At 33.5% G+C, this 25,740-nt stretch overlaps 1 protein-coding gene across 1 annotated transcript; it reads right to left on the bottom strand.

The window, feature by feature from the left end:
* Positions 1-439: 439 nt before the first annotated feature.
* On the bottom strand, positions 440-5,809 carry Smp_133770 (putative glutamine synthetase bacteria; the record flags this gene model as incomplete). Its single annotated transcript, XM_018789073.1, has 3 exons — positions 440-1,372; positions 1,953-2,697; positions 5,762-5,809. 3 exons carry the CDS (start codon positions 5,807-5,809, stop codon positions 816-818), a joined length of 1,350 nt encoding a protein of 449 aa, XP_018654553.1. The 3' UTR covers positions 440-815.
* Between the last annotated feature and the right edge of the window lie 19,931 nt (positions 5,810-25,740).

Here is a 25,740-nt window from a genome sequence, read left to right as displayed (position 1 = left end):
TTTGATATTAACCTATTGATTTTTTTGCAGATTGGACAATGTTTCCCAATAATGAGAAATACTAAATTAGAAGGGGTTTTGTGGATATTTAGTATTTTCATAGTTGAAAGCGTGAGTCAATTGAAGCTAGACCACCAAAGAAAACCTGGAAGCACTGGACAGCCGTTTCGTAGTGGATGCGCACTGCTGAGGAGTCCCAAAATAGGACGAAACGTCTGTCCAGTGCTTCCAGGTTTTCCTTGGTGGTCTAACTTCAATTGAATCACGCTTTCAACTATGAAAATACTAAATTAGTTTATAACGCCTTTAGCAAAAAACTCTATATCTATTAGTCAAAAAGAGTACTTTTTCTGTTCTCTGAATAGACGAGAACATAAGGTAACACTATATTTTTCTCGCAGTAAACACTTTTGTACAAGTATAATATAAAAGTGTAAATAAGGAACAGTCAACAGAATTTATTTCAAACAGAGTAGAAAAAATATCACAAATAGAATTGTAGCTTCGAAAAGACAATGATAAGACTGTAAAGTCAACTGTAATTTATAAAACAATTTTTTTTAGAAAAAATAGTATTGCTAGATAACAGCATTAGAAACAGCATTATTGGGCAAAAAGGATGAGAAGTTAACAAGTTACTTTTAATTATCTTAAATGAAATAGACATCATACGCTATTCAGTGTGTACAAAAGTTTCACTTAACTATCAAACACAATTACGAATCTTATGATATCACTTGAATGTTTATTAGTTTAATTAATTTCACAGATTTGATTGTTCATAATAGTAATTTTTTACATAGAGATATTCCTTATTACGTAAACTTAAGATATTCATATCTTTCGAATGCCAAAGTTTCCTCTTGATTATCCTTTATATTCAAATGACCCAACGCACCCAAATCACCGAGTTCTTTCACGAGAGTATACCATTCAAAAAAGTCTTTGCCCAGCTTCTTTGTAAATATCTCATCTTCCTTCAAACTTTGTAGGGCTTCCTGAAGGCTACTTGGGAGCATTTTCACTTGGTTCTCAATTTTACTTTCTGATGGTTTCTGGCCAGGAGGTGGTGGTTCAAGCTGACGGTCTAAACCATCCAACCCAGCCGCTAATGTAGCGGCAAGAACATGATAGGGACAAGAAGCAGATGATGGAATACGGTTTTCAATATAAGTGTTCTTTTCATCAAAGTTTTTAACGCGAACTGCCACAAATCTGTCATGGAAGTCCCAGTTTACAGCACCCGGTGCAAAAAACTTATTTAGTCTTCTGTAGCAGTTAGTGGTTGGTGAACAAATAGCTAGCATCGCCGGCAGGTGTTCTATAAGACCTCCAATCCAGTGCCGAGCAGTCACAGATAAACCATCAGGATCTGAAATAAGGAGTGGGGAAAAATTCAATATAGTATGATGTATTCTCTTCCCTCAAAGAGTTTATGATAGCTTACACCATTGCCTTCATTATGGAAAATTGTTGTGTTCTCTTCATTTTAATTTTATTTCCGGTATGGAAATGAATTATCCAATTTTGAAGGTGTTTGTATTCTTACCATTCTCTTCAAATACACTTGAACTTAGTAAAACAGAATCAGTGACATAAATCAAAAGGATAAAGCAGTGAAATACTCCTACTTACACTTATACTTTTCTGAAGATTAAATCTGTAAGAAAATGAGATGTTTTTATACCCTCCCAAACATATATAAATTGGATGGTCAAGCGAAATATAAAAATGCAGTTTAACTGAAATGGCTAGATTCTCATATACAAATAGATTAATGGAAATTAGTATTCAGGAACTCAAGAAGTTTGAATCGTGTCAAGATCTTATCAGGTTATTACCATGTCTACATTATATAAATAAATATATTTTGCCAAAAAACAGATAGGAGCTAATATACATATTTGAACCACTATGAACTAATATATTTTTATTGTAACAACAAAGTTTACCTGTATTATCATAAAATGCATTCCGACCAGTATCGGCATACCACAGCGAATGATTGTAATGACATCCACTGGAACTAGCATTTAGCAAGGGCTTAGTCATAAATGAAATCTCCATATCGTGTTTTTTACCTATTTCTTTAATAGCTTGCTTCAATATAAAATAATTGTCTGCGGCGGATAGTCCCCAAGACGGTACTAGTGGAGATTCTAACTGTCCTTCTCCGTCCTCATTACTGTAATCTTGAATGTCAATGTTAGCAAGTTTCATGTTGTGATCAATATCGATGAAAAAGTCTTCATAGACTGATAGTAGGCTTGTCCTGTATATATCACAAAACTTAGTATACGGTACAGGAAGTTTGAATGAACATAAATTAGTTTCACGTGTTTTTGTTGGCTTTAGGCATGTTGTTTCAAATGTGCCTTTTTCAAAAGCTCTGAATTCAGGTTCGAAAGCAGAAAATAAACGTAAATTGTATTTAGTTTGGAGTTCATCAATAAGTTTTTTTACTGCAACTCTTGGATGAGCTTTCATTGGTTCATCATTTGGCCAGGCCAAATCACACAAAACAGCACAAATGGAATATTTTCTATTTCTACGATTATCATCACTATCAGTGTTATTATTATGAGAATGTTGAGCTTTACCATTTGAAATCCAGTGACATGGATGTAAAGTTGAAAAATCAGGTTTAAGTTTACTGTTTACATGTTTCCTCTTTATTATCTCTGTCACGTCGAATACCTGTGAAGTAAAAAAATTCAATTGAATTTATTTATCATATATTGATGACATTTAGTTTCATAGGGAAAAAGCTAAATATAGGACAATCATCACCAGTGAAGGTAAAGTGTACTTTGCACTGCAAAGTATTTTATGGAATGAAGATTAGTTTCAGTAAAACAATAGTTTATATGATTTCTGCAATTACCAGGTTATCGACGATAAAAATCTCTATATCGTCGTAAAAATTCCTAAAACATGTCTATGCTATCAAGCTGCTACAAAAAATTTTAGCATAAGTCCCGATTCACAGCTTCATATCTGCATTTTAGAATCGCAGATCAAATACACAAAATGTTTGTTACAGTTCTTAATCAGTTTCACCAACGTCGAGATCTCGACGAAGAGATCACGTCTTATTCAAAGAAAAGTAAATAAATGTTCCGAGAATTTTAAAATTACGTCGAATGTCTCTAATCGTTTCTCTTGAGTAATAAAAAGTTTACAGACCATAGAAACAATTAAATTTTGTTGAATTCTTTATATCTTATTGTCATTTGTGAGGTTATGAAAAGTCATGAATCGGATGAACCAAAACCTAGTGCTTCTAAATGTACGCAAAAATATAACAGTAGTCTTTTATTTTGCCGGGTTAGAAAATGTTACTCAACTGTTTCTACACGTTACAATATAGTGATATTAGCCATAGTAGAAAGAAAAATCAGCTTCGAACTAATTTCAGTGACAAAACTTCCCCGTTGCATTATATTTACACCTAATAAGTAATCCACTGCTTGATGTAAAATGTTAGTAGCTTTGGTCTAAGTTATGTAAGAGTTTTTTTATCCGAATAGTAATTATCATAATGTCCTAATTCTCAGATCCGACACAGTAAAATAATAAAATTTCTTCTTTAAACTAATCGATCGGAAAAGACGATCAACTGTGGAGTAAAACACTACTCTGTTCACCTCATGCCTAAAACTTTGCTCACGGGCATTACTCAAAATGTATGTACGATATTATTTTTAGCAAAGTTTGTTGACACCCTATGAGTTTTGAAATGATTCTTACTTTTACTTACCAACCATACTGCCAAAATATGGATGATTTATCGTAACAATCTGTTTAAAAAAATGTGAAAAATGTATGTCTTTCCCATTATACAAGGTTTATTACAAATATGAAAATGATTTCTAGTTATTTAATTAATTACAAAAGCTTTGGCATTTTTGTCCATAAGAAGATAAACTTATATCAGTGAAAAGGTTCAGGGGTGTAAAGCCAGTTCAAGTTCCATAAGAAGTTCTGATATAAGAAAACTCTAGCATAGTTGTATGGTTCAATTTTGTATATAAGTTTATACGAACCAAGGAAATAGAACACTTGGTTTATTCATCTACTAATACATCTGCCCGTCAAACAAACTTATCTTTTTGGTCTACATGATTTAAAAGGAAAATGATGTCAGCTTTATAAATCACAATACATTAACTGCGGTACGACTAATCACACTATGAAGACCAATTTTGACACAACTAAGTATGATGATATTGTGTTAAAATGGAATTCCCGGTCTATCAAAAGTGAAAGCATGATGTTTACTAAAACATGGGTGAAAGGAGTTTTCAAACACTAAATATCAATCGATTTCTTCTTCTCAAGCTGAAAACATTTTTTAACTTCCTGAATTTTTATTTAGTCTCCGATGTAAATTAGTTTTCGCTTTCAGTAATAGTGAAAACAGTTTTTTGATAAGATATGAAGACCCGAAGGTTTAAGATAAAAATTCAGTTTCATATTGTTTATTCGTTTCGAATTCTGGATTGATCAAAACACAGATAAGCGAATTAGAAAGCAGAAGAATCTCTAAATCAAGCACAACAAAGTAGCAGTGGGTATTTTAGACAATTCATTTCGAAAAACATAAGAACTTCGCTCTTTTAGGCATAAGTGAAAGATTCGTAATGCTAAAATTTGTTTCTTCAAGGAATCAGATTATGCTGAAAGTCTTTCAAGTAGTTATTTAGGGGACAAATTCGAACTGAAAAGTTTAACGAACTCTGTCTTCATAATATATGGTAGATACTCAATAGAACGGTTTTTCTCCTTTAGTTACTACCTAAGTTACGCTTTCAGTTCATTCATAATACATAACATTTAGTATCTGATAAACCATTGAATACGAAAGGTCAAAATACGAATGTTTTGCCCTTATTTGAGACGCCATAGTAGAACGCAACCGGAAACCTTGAAGAATTAAACTTTGCTTTAATGGACTTTTTTATAAATGCAAACTGTATTGAATCCTAGTTAACTGATTTGATTCCAGTTGCTTTTCCCAGTAGTCGGAAACTGTCTTAACAATTGTGATATCTCACTTTAGATGAATCAGCGAAGAGTCAATTCACGAGTCAGTTTAGTCTATCCAGATGAAGTTCATGTTCTTGATTATCCAAACATTGAGAAATACTGATGAATCAAAATATCGTAGTGTCGAAATCTGAACTAAATATACAATGTCTGTTATCGTTAAACTGAACCTACGGAACATAATGTATTAAACAAGTAAACCCGTGTTATTTTAATGAGGTTAATTTCTCCGAGTTAGATGATTTAGTCGTAGAAATGTTGGTGGCTATGAGATGTAAATCCTCTCCACCAACTCTGTTACCACTTTTCAGTTCCTTTCTCAATATATTCCCATTGTATTTCCTACCGAAAACAAGATGAAATACCTGTGTTTTTTGTCAGTGTCTGTTTCAGTGAACCACTTAGAAAGCACGTTTCCAAGTAAATAAATTCTTTTATTTCCAATGTGAAGCCATAAAATTGGGTAACGATTTTAATTCGCATTACGTTCAAGGATAGATTGCATTTAATGGTGACAAAATTTCACACTTATACTTACTTCACCTCGAGGTCCGCCTGTTATTGCTCCTGAGTAGACTTCACTCTCTCCTTTTGCAATCTTCCTCGCAAATTGAGTAGATAATAGCTTGCTGAGGTGAATCCCATTAAGATCAGGGAAACTTAAACGAATGTAATCAAATTTCTCCACTTCCTTTATAAAACGCTCCTTTACATCATCCATTTTCAGTGTCTCAAGTTTATTATTAGAATCTGAATCCATTTTTACCACTTTCCGCTCAAAACTAGTTGGTTAAAACAATTACAAACATAAAATGTTATTCTGCCTATTACTAATGTCAGTTAGAATACATCAAATGTCATTTCAATATTCAATATGGTTTGTTAAGTTTATTTTATAAACAAGTTAAAACGACTTTGCAACATAGTAATGGAATGAACAACATCATTTAATATATCATACTAAGTTTAGAAGCAATTCAAGTTTAAATTGAGCGTTCAATTCCTTATTTCACAAATTTGGTGCCTTCAGTGACCGCCTAATTTATCGGTAACTATGATCAAAGGAGAATTCACCGAAAAGAACGAACATATGTTTTATTTTACTTAGGAACTTATAAGCTCTGTGTACTCTAGTTATTTTCAAGTATCAATCCCTGTTACTGCAAATAATCAAATCCAACCAAATGATTGGTAAATTTCCATATTCCAGTTTGATATGGTCACTGACAATCGGTTATTCAGCAATGGTAAATCTCCATGAATTATGCTGATTGGTATGAAACTTGAAACCAAAAGATTCAAAGAAGAAATATATTTTTAACTAATTTATTATTAGTCTGTAAAATAATTTACAAATACGTGGAATCATTTCGAACACAACAAGTGTGAACTACTCATCTCTAGAAATGCCCTTCACGTTTGGAATACTTTAAGTTGGTTTTTATATTACAACGAGGTTAAGTAAACTGGATAAACTTCAATATTCAATGTTGTCTAACTTAGATAGGTTGGTGGTTTCAATGAAATTTAACTATCTCCACAACACTTTACTGACAATTATCACGTGCTCACTAGGGACTAGCTTCAAGAGAAATTTCCCAAGTTCTAGTGAGAAGCTATTATCACTGGAGCTTAACTATGTCGAGGTTTAAGAAGGTACCCACTAAAGACAATGAAATATGATAATGCGATATCGTGGGTTGATTGAAAATAGACTTTTATACCATTGGATGCCATCTCAGTAGTTTAGAGGTCAGGCGCTCTTGCACAACATCGAAGGTCCTAGGTTCGATTCTTGGATGCTTGGTCATAGATGCATAGCCGGGTGCACACTGCTGTGGAGTCCTATGCTAGGACGAAACGCCTATTCAATGCTTCCAGGTTCGTAGTATTCGCCTAAATGAGATCGTTTATTGATTCATTCTTTGATCTATTATAAACTTTTGGTTTCGATGTTTAGCCGTATGATGTGTTGTGTAGGAATCCATTTTCTAAAAAACAGTTAACAGGGTTTCCTAAGAAAAGTCATACATTTTACACTTTCACTTCATTAAAATTTTATGCTAAAACGAAAAATACTTGAAAATATTTTATATATAGGTATTACGTACGTTGTAAGGAATAATTTATTTATGAATGAAGAGTTAACAGAAAGTTCTCATGAGATCCACCTTATTTAGACACATGACGAAAGACAGGGGTTTTGATATCGATAATATTCATTTCACTCAGTGTTATGTTAAACAGAGAACTGTTAGATATTTGAATTCTTTGGACTTTAAGCCGTTCATGTAAACGGGCATTTTAGGGCTAATTCAGTTTATGAACTAGTTATTTGACTTTAACATTCAAAATAGTAACTCATGACCATCAGTTATTACAGATTGTTTCAGTGCAAATTGTGTGAACTTCAAAGAAGTTATTAATTCAACATGGGTTCAAAGGTCAATATTTGGTTATCGTTTGGATTCTCACAATTACAATACATTAGTCGGCTTTCAGTTTCCTATATAAACTGTGAAAATGTAAAAATACTTTAAATAATTATAACGATACTGAGTTTAGTTACGTCATAACATTTTGTATAAGCTAATTTTTAGACTGAATTTTTAGTTTTCAGCTTTTTGACCATAATTTTTCACGCTGTTGTAGTACTAGTACGAACTAATGATTCCTTTGTACTCGATTGCCTGCTGATTTCGAATTCCAAATTTAATATTTTCAATTGTGCTCATCTAGTTCTACTTTCTTTAAACTGAATTATTTTGGGAATTCCTCGTTGGTACAATAATTTCAATACTTCTAATCATCATAGCTATGCATATTAACATTTCCAATGTATAAAGTAATTTTAACAGGAAACTTAAGTAAGGGTATAATTAAAACATCTCTGAGCTATTTACTGATTTGAACCAAAAAATCCAATGACCAGTCGGTATCAGTGTTATTTTCTTTGCCAAGTTTTTTGCCTAAGTTACTAGATACTCATTCCTCTATTCTCATTACAACATAAAAATATGGTCTAAATCAGATGAATTTATATAATGGAATACATCCGTTCAATAGCTTGAACAACCAGTGAGTATGGAAATTTTTGTGGAACTTTTACTGCTTCTGATTAGTGCGACTCAGAAGGTCAACATAGGTAGATGTTTTGAACTCAGTGCTGACACCATAATAATTGAGTTAATTTAAAATGAATTCGAGAGCTGTGTTTTCTAAATTCTTGTGGTGGAGGAATATTTAAGTCACAGAATTCCGACAAGAGAAACATATATGTGCCAAAAGAAAATCTCACTGGTAAGATATGGTTAGAAGGTTCACTTGGAACATAGTTTGTTCAGTCGTGTTTTACGAGGCTAATGTACTCTATCAAGGATGTTCAAGTGTGCACGCAGAAGCAAAGCTTGCATGATTATATAAATAGTCAAGAATGCAGATCGAAGTTAAAACTATATTGAATAACAATTCGGAAAGTAATGTAGGCAGAATGTATTTTGTAGAACATTCATAAGCAACGGGAATTAACCAACAGAAATAAAGTACTATGGTTTAGAAGAATCAAAGTTTTATTTATAAGTCGTTTGTGTACTGAGTTCATAGGTTTATCAAAAGCTTTGAGATTTACATAAATTGAACCGTCTTTGATTCTTGATGAACCATAAAAATCAACCAAATTTCGGAAGACAGAAACAGCGATAGGCTATAGCTATATTTTAACTTGATTAGCGCACTTAAAGGAAAACCTAACAGTGACCAAAACGTTCGAATATATCAGTTTTACAATTTGGATTGACTGACTACACAATAAAAAAACGATAAACATATAACCTACAAATCAGTTCTGGATGTGTGGTTATTTATAGTATCAGTAGTTTGTAGTTATATAAACCATTAAATACAACAGAATTCTGATCAAACACCGTGATTTTCAGGTGTCTTAATGCGTTCATAGTGACTTCGTAGGAATTTACGATGATAAAAACAAGAAGGACCTCAAGGATACATATTGTTGTTTTATATCAGAATTTAGACTTTTATGTAAATGAAGACTAGATCAAGGAAGAATTAAGACAATATAACTATTTATTTTAGGGGACATGTTTTCATTTTAATCTCGCCTTCATGAAATCCGATTTTCCAACTTAATTCAAAACCTTAATCAGATAAGACAACCAATTCTACTAAATAATGAAGGCCAATAATGTCATTAATTATAACGAAGTGGTAACTGATCTTTATTTGAAACTCATAATGTACGGTAGGTGAATGCACATACGATTAATATTTAAAAAATAAAGACAAGGTTTAGTTTAAAAGTCAAACCTATTGTTAGCGGGTGAGATCAATTCTAACTATAAAGTGGAATTGCAATTGTTCGATATAACTGAGAACAAAATGTTTTTAGCTTTTAGACAAAATATCAGACTAATTTTTATAAAGAAATGAGAAGTCAAGAATGTATTAGTACAAGGAGATAGAAGTCGGAATAAAAAGTCGAACACAAGATACGAAAATACCTCATTTTAAACTGCGAAACCAATAAGTCAGTTGGCCAGTGCAATTTTAGTGATTGCGAAGGTTGAGTTACTTGATCAAAGAGACATCATATTACCTAATTTATTTTATTTGGAAATGCCTTCAAACCTTCAAGATACATTTATACAAAACTACTGAAAAAGTTTAAACAACCGATCTTCATATGGTTAACAAATTTCATTATTTAATCTAGCATATACGTCCGCACGTTTCATATGCTTATTTCCCAAAAAGAAATACTAAAATAGTGAGACTTTGTCCCATTCGAACAATACAGGACGTTAAGATTTATTTGAAGCAAACATTTGTTTCATGGTCACTAGCATAAAATATTAGAAACTCATTTTAAAGCATAAGTGTTTCGGTTTTGTACGGAATAGCTCGTTTTTTGTCTAATCTCGAGGAAATCACTCTTGTCGAACAAATAACTCCTGTCAATTGGTCATAAAACACAACCCTAGAACATCTTGGGAAAATAATGTTATTCATTTAGATTAAAAACAGAGTAACAACAATGTGTATAGCGTGTGCGGCCAATAGTCATTATTATGAACACAATGCAGAAATTAGCTTACCGTACAGTGGTGGACTTCAACATAACTTGTAACTGTTAACTCATAGTACAACATGAACAAAGCAAAAAAATAATAAAAAATTTTTGAAGCTCAAATATTTTTCCAGCACTTTACTTTTAGTGGTCTTATTCTTATGTATTATAACAACAAACTGCGGTAAGTATAATTATGATTTATTTGGACACAGAAAGCTATCCGTTAAAACATCGAATTTTCAAAGTGTCATCGTAGAGAGCACAACAAGATAAAAATTATTCACTCAAAGTTATCAAATGCACCAATGTTATTACTAACCTTTAATAGAGACTTTAAGAATGCCAATAAAATGTCAACAAGTAATCAAATAGAATATTTTAATGACTGAAGAGAAGCAAGGTTGAAGTTTTTCCAATTACATATTTTATTATATATTATTTTAATAAGTAAACCTTAACCAATATTATATATATAAATTGGTCAGGTGGAAAGGACATGTGATTTGACCAAGGTTTCGCATGATAGTGGGCGAATCACTTGATTACTAGATGAATATTAAAATAAAGTCACCATTTTGATTTCATAAATCAAATGAAACCAGGTTAAATCAGTAGTTGATTGGCTGGCAATTTCAAGTAACTTTCAGTCTAGCCTTATAAACTCTATTTGTGTTTTTTGTGAAACGGAAAGTATGGTACACGATTTTTTGGTAATTCTCAGACTAAATGAATATTTGTGGTAATAAAATTAGACGACCTAACAAAATGATGTACTGAAACATGATAACTCAGAATCTATATTCATTTAATATCAGACAGCTTACTCCACTAATTGTTGGATCATATCTATAGAGAGATTTGTGTGTGCCATTTCAATGTTCGGTGAACTCTGCAATGTATTCAAACGGCTCTGTCCACCTGTTTTGCTACACGTGATCCTCAGTAATCGGTTCTTTTGCTTGTTCTTAACTGGTTAATCTGGTCCACTATAATTCCCTGTCAGCTTCTTTGATATTTTCTTCACTTGAAGCTTGTTCTGCTTCATAGTCAGCTGCAATGTATTTCTTTATTCGCATGTTTGCTCGTGCATAATCTGGGTGCAGCTTGTCTTTCTTTTCTGTGGTCCGACTGGTGTCGATTGCTGTCTCCTTGTCTCCTCCTTTTTGAATGTTGACCAGATTATCTAAAGTGATCCATTGTTTATCTTGGTGTTTGTTGGGACCTGGGACCCATAACTTCATAGAATTTCGAAGTTACTTCTCCTTGAATCCCTCTCCGTTGCTCTCCATAGCGGTGTACTCCCAGCCCGTATTTCCCCTTGAGGCGTCCATATCCTATGTTGTCCATCCCAACTTTGACGTTTACGTCTGCCATAAGGATAGTCAAATGTTATTCGACACATATCTCTGTGATAAACTCCAGTCCATCACGAAACTGACCCTTATCACCACTTCGATCATTAATGAGTGGGTAGTGTTGAATGACACTCGTGGTAAATTTTGATTGTTTGTTTCCGAGGATGGGTTGCTGATGTTGGATACGTGGATCTCTTATTCCATTAGTGGATTTTGTGGTTCTCTGGAGAGGGTCAGTGTCGTTGTTTGTATGTGGAGAATCTTCTTGATAATCGGAAAACAACAACTCTCTTGAAGTTAGTCTTTTCTTTTCAGATTGTGTCTAACGAGTCTCACTTATCCTAAGTATGATCTGATCAGACTGTATTTTCTCATTTCTACAGCTATTCGACTGATACTGCCGGTCTGCCTCATTGTTCATACACTCCATATTGCTATGCGTATTGTTGTTGTTGTTTGTGAGAGAGTTGTCTGCCTCATGGCTTTTGTAGAATCTTCACTTTGATGATGGGATATGATAACTGTTGTATATGATGACCATTATCCCTCGAGTGCTAGATGAGGTTGTTAATCATGCTCTAAGCCTCCCTGTTTTACTGTCTTGAGCCCAGCAAGGCTAATGAATTTAGGAGAGATTTATTTTACTTAAAATCTTATCAAATTCAACTGTTACCTATGAAGTTCTTTTTAATACATCGCAGAGTTTGTATTAAAATAATAAAATAAAATAAAACTAACCATTGGTTTATTATTGGAAGTTAGTGTGACGTGCTTCACATTTGTCATTAAACCCAGGAAGCGTGAATTACTCATGTATATTATGTTTGCTCAATTTTATACTCATCTTTGAGCATATAATATTCATAATATAACTTAATTACATCAACCCCTGACAATGGAATAATTGTTAGTTCTAATTTAATGTATCTATGTATTTAGTATTATTATTATAAATTACTAGTCATATCATATGAACTTCCTGTTTTAACTTTAATGTGCTCATCGGTTATTCAACTTCATTGTGCCTTCATTAAACTAATATTAACTACTTTTTAATTCAAGTTACCTTTTTTCTTATTAACTATAAGCGTACTTACTTATTTCGTTGTATTACTTTGATCCAAGTTCTGTTTTATTTTTATTTTTTCATTTAATGTGAATATATCTAGTGCAAATCAGTGAAAAGGAGCTTACAAGGTCAAAATAGAATTAGGCTAAATGGCAGTATGATGAAAAGCTGATGTAAAGGTGGCTGCAGATTTCAGAATTTATAGTTGTGAATTGTAATAGTATTCATCATCTCTTTCCTGCTGTTAACTTATAGCAATATAAAAATATATAGCCTTACACTTTTACAGTAATACTCTAAGATTACTATTTAGCTCTATCTCCTAATTGTTGAGCAATTCTTCAGAGAATGAAGGCGAACATTTTCAAGGGTGGCAATTGATTTTGAAACAATCAACAATCATGATAAGGAAACTTAATGTTTACAGAATTCGTTTGTATTGAACTTAATTGTTTTGCGAATATTGTTCTCAGTCAAAATAACTACCAACCGTATCTTATATACTGTAATTCCTAATCCATTACTCTATAAACAATACTTTTTATTTTGACAACTGGATTGATTACTGTGAATATGTGCACTAACTTTCTGCGAGCAAGAATTATGGAAGTTTTCTGAAACACATCAGAATAAAAAAAACCCAAGAACTGAGGTATTTTTGACCGGTTACTAGAATGAAATTTTCGGAGAAAATTATATTTTATGGGTTATATATCATTATGGCAACTTTTGAAGTAATTATTTCCATGTATATAACTGAACCATGAAGATTTTCCGAAAATGAAAATGACCCAGTCCTAGCTGTCTGATGAGAGATATTAAGTGATCTCCATAAGGTTACAGTGATTTGGATGGCGAATGTTAAATTGAGAAACTTATTTCTCTCAAATGAGCGTTAGAATGTAATTCAAAGGTGTACAGTTAACTAAAAATCCCTAAGTGAATTTTGTTAATGCTTCTTTCTATTAAATTTCATCCAGTTTGTATGTTTTTCGTTGATGATTGTAAAGTATTTTGTTTGAGTTGCAATGTTGCTTGATGACCAGTTACAAATATAAAGTGCTTCTCCAATAGCTTCTTATTGTCTGCCATGTCAGAAATAATTCTTTTGTTAGTTTTTAATTTGATATTCTTTGTGTAAATTCGGCTTACATCTTTGAAAAGAAAATAGGGAATTTCCATATATGTGATTGCATAACGTTTAGAAGTATTTGAATTAATGTAACCGGTTTGCCATTATAAAAGATAGTTACATACTTCCTTTCAGATGAGAATTGATCACTCTTTGTGGCCAGAACAACATTTGAATTATTTGGTATGCGTTTTATTTCCCTTACGAAACTTGTGCTGACGATCACCAACCTTTGACCTACTTTTACAATATACTTGAGCATGATCATATTTACCACATCGGAAACACTCGTTTTTTAAAGTAGCAAACATTAGCAGAATGACGCTAACCGCATCGCCAATAACACGTTTTGGGTTTCATTTGATTTGGGATTCGCTGGGAGTACGAGTCCTTATTTCCACTAAAAGATTTCCGCAAAGCTTTAACTTCCACGTGTTCAGTGTTCCTTTCTAATAGATTTGTACCATGCTCCAAATTAACCATTCTTTGACATTCTTCAGATACTGATTGCAGACGGATATTAGGATTTTGTTTGATCCTCGCTAAAATCCATGTGGTGATAAATGCAACTACTGAAGATTGTAACCTACAGACAAAAATAAGACATTTAAACTGATCTGAGGACATTTCCTGAAACCGGAACCGCTCACGTTCCTGGTTCACGATGTTTGCATACGTCACATAATCGTCCTGTAGTTTTTTACAAGCTGGAGACACTGTTATCTGGTATGAAAAATTGATGATCGTTCACCAAGTATACATGCCAGGCACTCTACTGTCTCTCTGATGGTTATGTTGGTTGGCTTCTTTGGGAGAATAAAATTACAGAACTTTTCATATTCGGACACTCCGAGCTTTCTTAATAATAATCTCAATTTTGAACCTTCGTCCCACTCTTTACAATCATTAATAAACAAATCCTCATGGCGTTTAAACTGTGCATCAAAGGTAACCTCACATTCTGGATCAAATCTCAGTTCACTTACTGAATTCGCAATGGAATCCGGAGTCATAGTGGAATTAGATACATTTGTTCTTGAGAATAATGACATACTTTTGACCAATAATTCGATAAGAGAATTTCGGTGTTGCAATAAAGTTTTTAGATCACTTCACTCTAACTGAATATATAAGCGTAGATCCGTTTTAACCACCGTAACCAATTGTTATAACGATCCGTTTCCTTTTTACTCACGAATGGGACGTTAATTTACCTTAAACGAATATCTACACTAGATTCCCTCCCAGTGTCTACTCTATAGGAATTCAACACAACTCAGATCAGGAACACGTGATTAGCCTGACTAGAACGTCAAAATATCTCCACACCAAAACCGACACAATCCAACAGCATACGGATATTTTATGTTGTAATGAGAATAGAGGAATGAGTATCTAGTAACTTAGGCAAAAAACTTGGCAAAGAAAATAACACTGATACCGACTGGTCATTGGATTTTTTGGTTCAAATCAGTAAATAGCTCAGAGATGTTTTAATTATACCCTTACTTAAGTTTCCTGTTAAAATTACTTTATACATTGGAAATGTTAATATGCATAGCTATGATGATTAGAAGTATTGAAATTATTGTACCAACGAGGAATTCCCAAAATAATTCAGTTTAAAGAAAGTAGAACTAGATGAGCACAATTGAAAATATTAAATTTGGAATTCGAAATCAGCAGGCAATCGAGTACAAAGGAATCATTAGTTCGTACTCATACCTCAGATTGTCTATTCAAATTTGTAAATTTGTGAATATTATGGACCATTTCAATATATATATATATATATATATATATATATATATATATATATATATATATATAATTTCAGAATCAGTACGTAATTATTCGCCTTAACTATCAAGCATCTGTTTTGATATTACCATTCGACGTTTATACGGGTTACAATATTTGTTAAGTCATTTTTCTTTTTTTTCGTTTGATCCACCAGAAAGGTTTTCAGTCATCAAAAATAAATACTTTTTTAATAGCTTTCTTCATATTACGCGGCTTTCATAATTAGATTGCCACAGAAATACTATTTACAAATACCAAGAATAATAATGTTCATACAAAGTAATTTGAAATTGGACATTCAGTTTAGCATTTGAAAGTATGTCTGAGTTTGACGTCTATATGGATGCTTGAATGTATCTGTTTACTAGAGAAGCTCATGTAATCCTGGTGTTGACAGTTTTTGTAACCGTGATTACTAAACAACTGGAATCTAAAGATGCTGAGATTTTAAACATCAAATTACATTGATTAGTGAAACACTGTGGTTTGCAGTGCACTAATAAAATGACAAGAGCTGGTCGAGAAAGAAAATTTATATCACCTTCAAAAATACATTGAATGTAACTAAAAATAAATACTCCTAGGGTAATTTGACAGTATACACTCAGGAATCACTGATGTGAGGAGGATCTTGACAACCAACAGCATTTTCTCGACGTTTTGTTAACCTGGAAAAATGATTTTACAGTTTTTTGCATTCGAATACACCTATTTTCTTAAATTCGTGCCTATTCGTTAAAAGAAAAACCTCATTAGATCGCTTACAGGTAGAGCTAAGAAGATATTCCTAGTTGACAACATAAACAGGTTGCTAGAGTTTATACGTAAAATGATAATTGAAATAGGCTGCCTTCAAGGTATTCTGAATAGGTATAAGCATACAGTGAACAGAAATGTAGAACCACTGATGGTTAGCAGGGGACCTCTATTCCTTAAGCTCCAATATGACGGAGGTTTAGTTAGTGATATAATGCATGAAACTTCTCCTGTAGGTCTCTTAGGGTCACTGCCGGTCTTAAGCCTGGGTTAGAGAGGAGGGGTGGACATTGCATCAGCAAACACATTCCGTAGAAAACAACCTTCCTAAAAAAACCATTTAAACTCTACCCTTCAAGTTGAAGGATCTTCATTCAGAAGAATTATGACACCTCATAGTGAAAGCTGAAATTCTCCGAAAGCCATGAGGTTGATGCCCCTTCTAACAATCAAAGCAAAAGTTATTATAGGTACATGGAACATCCGGACAATGAGAGAGACCGGGAGAATCAGTAAAATAACTGCGGAAACGAGGAGATACAAATTGACGGTTCTCGGAATCAATAAAACCCATTGAACTCAAGCTTAAAAGAAAAGGTTAGATTTGGGAGAGGTGCTGTTGTACTGTGGTCACGAAGATGAAAATGATCCACACACTGAGAGAGTTGCTCTGATGTTGTCTAAAATAGCACAAAGTGCACAGACTGAATGGGGATCTCATAAATGCAGGACCATCAAAGCATCCTTCAAAACAAAGAAGGAGAGAATCACAATGAATGTTATTCGATGTCATGCACTCACCAATGATAGCAACGATGACAATAAAGATCAGTTCTATGAGGGGCTGCAATCGATCATAGCGAGGTGCACAGGAAAGGACCTGATCATCTTGATGCAAAACTTAAAACGCTAAAGTCGGAACCAAGATAGAATGGGACGATATGGACGAACTGGGAGAAAGAAACGAGAATGGTGGCATATCCGCAACTCTATGTGCATTCAACAAATTGGTTATATTAGAAACAATATTATCACACAAATACGTACACAAAGCTACTTAGGTCTCACCAGATCACACCATGGAGAATCAGATAGACCATATCTGTATCAGTAAAAACTTCACAAGGTCAATGGAAGACGTTAGAAATTAGAGAGGAGCTGATTTAGCATTAGATCACTACCCGGTGATGGCAAAGAGAAAGATAAGCGAAACACTGTACAACTGGAGAAAGAGCATTACAAAGGTTCAATATAGCCTTCCTTCGGTGTACTGACAAACGCAACGAATTCAAGATAACTGCCAACAACAGGTTCCCAGCCTTGAAAGATCTACTCGAAGAAGAGGGAACGACTATGGAGGACAACTGGAAAGGGACCAAAAGAGCACTAACTTCAACGTGTCAGGAGGTTCTGGGTCACAACAAGCATCATCATAAGGAATGGATCTCCATCGAAACCCTAGACAATATTCAAGAAAGGAAGAACAAGAACAAGCTGATGCAAACTTAAAGGCGTACAGCAAGGACAGCATTCCTTCAGTTGAAGAATATATATGGGACTCAAACCAACTGTCGACCAATATCAAAGTGAGAATTTTCAATACGAACGTCATGACAGTTCTACTGTAAGGAGTTGAAACTCGGAGAATTACCACAACCACCATCGAGAAGCTACAAGTATTTATAAACAACTGTCCACGCAAGGTACTCAATGTCTATTTACCGAATACCACCGGCAACGGCAAACTACTGTGTAGAGAACAAATTCGCTTCCAGCTGAGGAGGAAATTAGGGTAAGACGTTGGAAGCAGATAGGATATACATCCGAGGAAACCCTCAAACGGAATCATGAGGCAAGTGCTAACTTGGAATCCTGAAGGTAAACGAAAAAGCGGAAGACCAAAGGACACAATGAGCCGATAATTGGAAGCAGACATGAAAAGGATGATCAGCAACTGGAAACAATTGGAAAGGATTGCCCAGGACAGAGTTGGGTGGTAAATGCTGGTTGGCAGCCTATGCTCATCCATGAGGTGTAACAGGTGTAAGTACTTAGTAAGTAATACTGTATTAATAACTAAGGAATCGAAGAGGGCCTTTTATCCATTTAATCAATCTGTTGTTTCCTGGTCGACTGATGATTTCGTCTCACCTAAAGGATTAGTTATCAGGTTTCGCTACATCTACGACTATCTAATAATTCAGTTGTTTCTGTGATATAGCTTTATCGGGTGAACAGACAGGCAATTTAGCAAACCAGATAGTAAGCACCTCTTTTCATTATTGAGATAGGGTACGATGAAAATAATATCAGCTTCGTTTTATCACATTGGATCAGTAGCGGTCATGTAATAGATAGAACCAAACCATGCAGAGTCATTCGTCGTTTACCTCCTACTTTTTCTTATAGTCTTTGATCTCGTTTCCTAAATATTGCAAAAGTTATAGGGATTCAAGCTAACAACTCAAGTCCTTGGATCCATTCGAAATTTGTAACATTCTTATTTAATTAGCCGAATAAGGTTTGCTAAGCAACTCTACCTATTATTGTTTTTTATAATCATATTTCCTTTCATCTCTTTTTTTAAACACTTTTTATTGTCTAATTATCTGAACGCTTCTTATTAAGTGATTTCAATAGTTTTTGATGAATGTTATTTGAACATATATTTTCCCGAGCTTTCGATCTATACCGTATTATGAAACATTGATTCAAGCCTTTATTATTCTTATCACAACCAGTATAATTGTCATCACACTATCAATTGGTACATACTGGTAATTATGTTTAGTTATTGAATCCATTTTGTTGTTAACCTGACTCAAACTGTCTTGATTAGTTCAATCTTTTCAAAGGTCCATAAATATGACTATATTTTAGAGTAAAGCCTGATAGAGATCTAATTGAAAAGAATGTTGTTTGCTCATATATGTTCTAAAAATACACTCATTAATTGGTTGATTTTACTCACACTTAATGATTAATTATCACATCGCGTATAAAAGAAATACTCAAAATTACTACAAAAAAGCCATAGTGCAAGTCATACTGCACAAAATTCACAACAAATTAACAGAGAGTTCATTGAACATGAAGACAAGTAGGGACAGTCGTATGGGTTTCCCAACACATTACATAACATCGTAGTAAAATCTGGAGACCACACAATGAATTCTTTAGTTGCAAAATATCAGTCAATTATCTCAAACTTGACTGTTCCTTCTGCAAAATGTCACTTAATAGACTCAAACTTGATTGTTCCTTTGTTTTCACACCAATCACTCTCTGTTCTTGTTCTCTTTTCTTCGATCTTCTTAATCTTCCGCCTCCAGGCATTACACTTTTGATTGATGATATATACTACTTATATACGTCAACATCAGTAGCACACATCAGAAGTGTATTATCTAGAATAAATACTATACTAAAAGTTGAATCAACGTTATGTTAAACAAAATACCACATAGAAAATAAAACAAAAATTGTAAGTATGATTTTAAAAGTCATACGAATCTAAAAACAGTGTCCCACATTTTATTTCTTCCCTAATAATAAAACTGAATATATTGGATAGAATGAGTATGGGGTCTTTGACAAAAAGTCTGGAAAATATACGCATTTATAATTTGTTTATGTATTTGTCGCCTAGTGGACCATTTGCCGACGCTTGAGGTGATGAATACGAAGTTACAATATCAGGTACGTTCGGTTAATTACTTTTACACAGAACGAAGCATACAGATGGATCCTACTGTTATTTACTACGTGGATATACAGTAACCCGTCTATAGCATTGATCACTGAGAAAATAGCTTTGTATTTTCTTATGGCACAACTCGGTTTGTAATTTAGAGAAGATACAGACTAGTAAATGATAAATTAATGTTTTAAGCAAATATTATTGAAATGATTCAATGGTCATCTATTGAAAAATCTTAGGGATTGTTAGTGAACAGACAGAAACATAAACTTCATACTCAATTGTAAATGATAAATGAAATTATGAATGGAGTGAAAAGGATTATACCTATACACGTGATTAATTTTGACACTTTCACATTAGTTACTATATCAACTATTTGACAATGACTGAATTGTTCAGCAAAAAATAAGAATAACTGGCAAATCATTCAAGTTTTGTTTAATTTAACATCTGTCACTTATGTACTTTATTCAGTGTTACTATAGTACTTTTATTTCAGGGTGTCTATTGATGCTTAGACTGATTCTTAGAAAGTTGATTTTATTGAAAAATCTTTTATAAATGTGTAGTTATTTCGAAGAAACGTATTCACAGATGAACGAATCATATAGTTGAACGTTTGATTGCACTTATTTATAAATATCACATGTAAATTCCAGTAAATTGACTGTTTCTTTATAAAAAAGATTTCAATGTATAGCATATCATTTTTAGATTTAGTTCCGATAACGTATTATTCACGTGAATTAATCTTATCAGTTATTATTTCTATTAAAAAAACCCTAAGCTATTTTTACCAAAGTTAGTAACCTTTAGTGGAAGAACAAAATGACTGTGAAACTTTTGGCTTTCACTTTTTGCAGAAAACGTTTGTTTTGTATATTCATACTGAAACAATGGAGAGGATCAATAAATTTTAAAGTCTTTCGAGCCATGAATTTATTTTACCCTCATTCTGGTTCATAAACGTCTCATTGTTAAATTCTAACACGTCAGTTATCTTTAAGTAGGACAGATAAAAACATAGTAATATGCCCTTTAAGTATTAAAAGTACAATTTGGATGAATGAAGAATGTCTTGAAAGTAGTGTGTATTTTTGTTAAATGAAATGTACTAACAAATTCACACATATTCTTTCATTTAAATTTCATCATTGATACTTAGTATTGTTTGTTTGAATCTTCCCATTGATGTTTTTGGACTGCAACTGGTCAGTCTCTAATTGGCATATGTGCATAATGTGCGTATTGCCTCAATTCACAAGCATGGTAAGCAAAGATGGATAGTGGCTAGCAGTGGAATCCAGGACTCATTGGCCGAGTGGATAACGCGATGGCGTTTGAAGCGAAAAGTACTGCGTTCGAGTCCCAGAGTGCACATCAACTCTGAGATGCAGATACATCCAGCTGACGAATCCCAAATAGGACGAAACGCGCGTCCTGGATTCCACAGCTAGCCACTATCCATCTTTGCTTACCATGTTTGTCATCGATAATTTCGCCAAAATATTTAACATAAAACGAACTAGAAATGAAGTGTTGAGGCTATTAGTAAATACTGCAAGTTTAATTAAACGTGGTAGTTTGAAGTGTACAGCTCTGATTTTATTGTACTATATTCTAAGTTTTCATCAAAAATATAATTTAAGTTGCTAGAATAATTCCTTCAAAGTGATTTGACCAGTATTCTTCCTGCTTATGTTTTCTGAAAAAGTTAAAAACTCAGCAACCTGTTATTGTGAAGCCGTTTATTTCAAATTCCAACTGCGTTACATTATTCTCTGATTCCAGAGAATAACATTTTTATTTTTAATAAAATAAAATGACCTGTTAGATAAGAACAACCTGTGACATGACACCTTGTACAGTTGCCCACCTTCATTCACCGTGCATCTGAAACCAATAACATTCTAAGGTATGAAAAACCAAGAAATAAATACAAGGACGGTAAGAGCATTAACAAACAAACAAGAATAATTGAAAATGGTCAATGACCAAATGAACCTGATTCGCAGGTATGTAAGATATTTTACTAAATAATTAATTATGATTCCAGGTACCCATTTCAGTTGTCATATAGATTTTATTAAGATACGTGAACATTCCTGCACAATCCAGACTTATATTCAATGATGAATGGCTTACTGACAATCAGTTTTTTCACCATATTCCAACAAAGAATTAACATCTTTGATCACATAGTTGCAATGCAAACATGGCTTGCAAGTTCAATAAAAAGGTCTAGAACTTTTAAAGTTATGCAGTTTGAATCAGAGTGAGGTAAAATCACACTTCCTTTTATTTGAAGAATTCGTTAATATAACAGAACCCATGATTAATGAAGTCAGGCAGAGATTTACATGTTTAGCTAAGCGGTCACAGTCCACAATCCAAATCATGGACAAAAAAATAATTTTAATAGTTGAGATCATGAGTCAATTGAAGCTAGACCACCAGGGAAAATCTGGAAGCACTGGATGGCCGTTTCGTCTTATTGTGGGACGCTCAAGCAGTGCGCATTCACGATCCCGCCTCACGAGATTAGAACCCAGGATCTATCAGTTTCGCGCGCGAGCGCTCAACCTCTTAACCATGGAGTCGGCATCCAACGGTGTTAATGTCGACACATCAGCCATTATCTTCAGTGAGTTACTATCTCATAACACACCTGGTCGAACTCCACTGGTAAGTGCTTCTCACTAGAACTCTAGGAAATACCTTTGAAGCCAGTCACTAGTGAGCATATGCTGCTTAATATCAGAAGGGGTTTTTGTGGATATTATTGTAATTTTAGTAGTTGAGATCATGAGTCAATTAAAGCTAGACCACCATGAAAACTTGAAAGCAGTTTTATTTTATTCTCTTAAGTGAAAAATACAACTGACAATACTGACATATTACTCAGGTTAGCTGTATTTTATGTATCAAGCGTAAAATATGTTTCTTCTTTCATACAGACAAATGTATGCGGCTCCCCATAGTCTTTGTATGAACTGATGGTTCTTTGGTACTTCATTGAACGTTTATTACTAATTCCAAATATAATACGTTCATTTGTGTTCATCTAGTTCTATCAATCAATCAATCAATCAATCTATCTATCTATCTATCTATCTATCTATCTATCTATTTATCTATCTATCTATCTATCTTAAACTGGACTATTGTTGGCGTTCTTATTTAGCTCATCAATAATATTACTTCTAATAATCATAATCTCGTACAACAAGGAGAAATTAATGTGGTCAAAAGTATAAATAGAATGTATGAGAACATAGGTGGAGCTACTCTGTAAATAACATGGATTTATTTCTTTATAGAATAGAGGATAGAAAATTTTTAACGTTAGCAGATAAAATCCCTCCAGTTATTAAAACTGCTAATCATTTTCGCCATAAAATCTTCCATCCACCCACTCACGTGAAAAATTAGTGTTTTAAAAGAGACACTTCACATGTATTTGTTAAATAATATATTACATAACTAGTCACAAACGGGAGACTAAGTTATTTTCTGAGCTCACTTCTGAGATATACTTTGAGAAATCAGTTAAGTCCACACCCAATTATGGCTAAGTGACATGAAGGCAGAATTCTATTTTGGGTAACAGAAGTTCACCATCATCATCAAGTTTCCAAAAGTTGGGAGCGATGCAGACGTCCTGGTAAATTCTTAAGGGTAAAGGAAATCGCTAGATATAGCACAGTGGAAATATGAGATAAAACCATTCAACTCATATATACTTTATGCTGCTTTAAAATTTGATGTTCATTCGTTGTCAAAACAATCATATACACATTGACTTTGACACACATTTCGGTTTTTGATGTTGCTTGCAGCATCATTAAATTAAGCAACATCATATGATGTTACACGTCGACCCACTTATCTAGAATACATATTATTTTAGGGTAAAAAGTTATTTTCTCTTGTATTTCTACGAAACTATTTTTTTGCAGGTTCTTAATATATTGTGATGTATGCGAAGTAATTTTGAATGTTTTTTAAAGTTTTGTCATAAGATGACTTCATATATCATTTCTAAAATCTTTCAAAACCTGTTGTTCAAAGATAGTTTCACAGTTTTTACGGAACTTGTTGTGAGAATCTTCCTTTTAGGTCATCAGATAGACCTCATTTTTGATGGTGAGTTTGTTGTAGTCATATTTCTTACATAAATGGTAAAATGTAATCCTGATATGCAAACGGATTCCACATGTTATAAGTAAGAAAGTAACATAGGGCTGTGCTAAACATTAGCAAAAGCGAAGAACCATATAATTCAAAATACGTGAATTAATGGATACCAACAAATTTCGACCTTTACGAAGAGTTTGTGAGAAAAAAAAGTAGAAACATGGTAGTTACTAGAAAGATAAACTCACATTTCTGAATGGAAGAATAATAAGGTGAAATCAGTGATTCGTTGTAACAAAAATACTATTTAGCATTATGATCAGGCTTTAAATATGGTTGGATAGGGAGAATTTAACATTTTATTGAGTAGCGTGAAACCAGTACTAAAACCAAGGGGGAAAATGAGACGGAAATAGAGTACTAATGTTAGGCGCAACAAGTGGATCAATGACTAACAGAACAGTTTTAGTATCAAGAATATAAACATTCATTGTGATGAAGATTTTAGATTAGGATCTATGGGACCGATATTTTAGTTTAAAGCCCAATAATTTGAGATTCTTGCATTATAAATGAAGTTTCTGTTTTTTCAAGGTTCAGAAGTTTATATAAATTATTGCAGGCAACAAATGGTACGATTGTATTTTAGAACTGGTCGGAAGATTTGCATCAGTCACACAAGAAACTGTTATTAATTGAATACTCTTAGTAGTAGTGTCAACGTTAGTCGAAATACCAACGAGAAAGTCTGATTTTAGAAGTCGTGTTCTTGTTTTGTGAAAATACGAATTAAAGTGCAACGCAAATACACAAAAATCCTTCATTCACGAGTATTCCTTAGGCCAGGTAGCTACATATCAAAAACTATTGAATCTGCAATGGCAAAAAGCCAACAGAATTTGTGAACCCACACCTAAAATCAACTAACAACCTGAACCGTTTCTACGTTAAAAGGCAGAATACTGAACGTGGAACAGCTGATAAAAGGTAGGGAAGGTCAACATGTTGATTGGATGCCTAGGTCACGCAGGCGTGGTCGCTCCAACGCTTTCATGTTCATATCAAGCATACTATGATACTGATAACTCTGATTGTCTTCTTCAAAGCTTGATATGAAATGATACTCCTGATGGACATGATAAGTTGAGCCATTTTAGATAGTGGTGTGAATCGCGCTCTAGATCCATCAGTCTAATAGCATTAAGTAGTGCACTTCTACCGATCTCATACATAAACAATATGCAAACAGTCTCTAAAATCTTCGTTTTCATCTAAAGTTCCTGAAAGTTATTCAATGAGAAAACTGTTACAAAGAGTTCTGAATCTAAACAAGGGACAATATTAAATTATTTTTGCCCTCCTCCAGAAAAAAACGTTATCCTGGTTGGGTCATTTAGTACGAGGGTTATGACAGCTGCAAAAGTACTTTACACTTACAGTAGCTTGCAGGAATACTGCTTTGCGAAATCCTTTAAAGAATAAATAGTCCCGTCAAAATGATATAGCTTTCAATATTAACACAAAAGATACATAAAATAACCGAGCCTGTATCGCTAATCCATAGAGTCCCAATCGTGTTCCTATGTGGACCTTTATCATAAGTTTCAGTTCACGGTTTGACGTGTGAAGGTAACACGCACATGGCGG

The sequence above is a fragment of the Schistosoma mansoni genome, chromosome W (genome assembly GCF_000237925.1).
Source record: "Schistosoma mansoni strain Puerto Rico chromosome W, complete genome".
NCBI lineage: Eukaryota > Metazoa > Platyhelminthes > Trematoda > Strigeidida > Schistosomatidae > Schistosoma > Schistosoma mansoni.
This window is presented reverse-complemented; position numbering and strand designations above follow the sequence as displayed.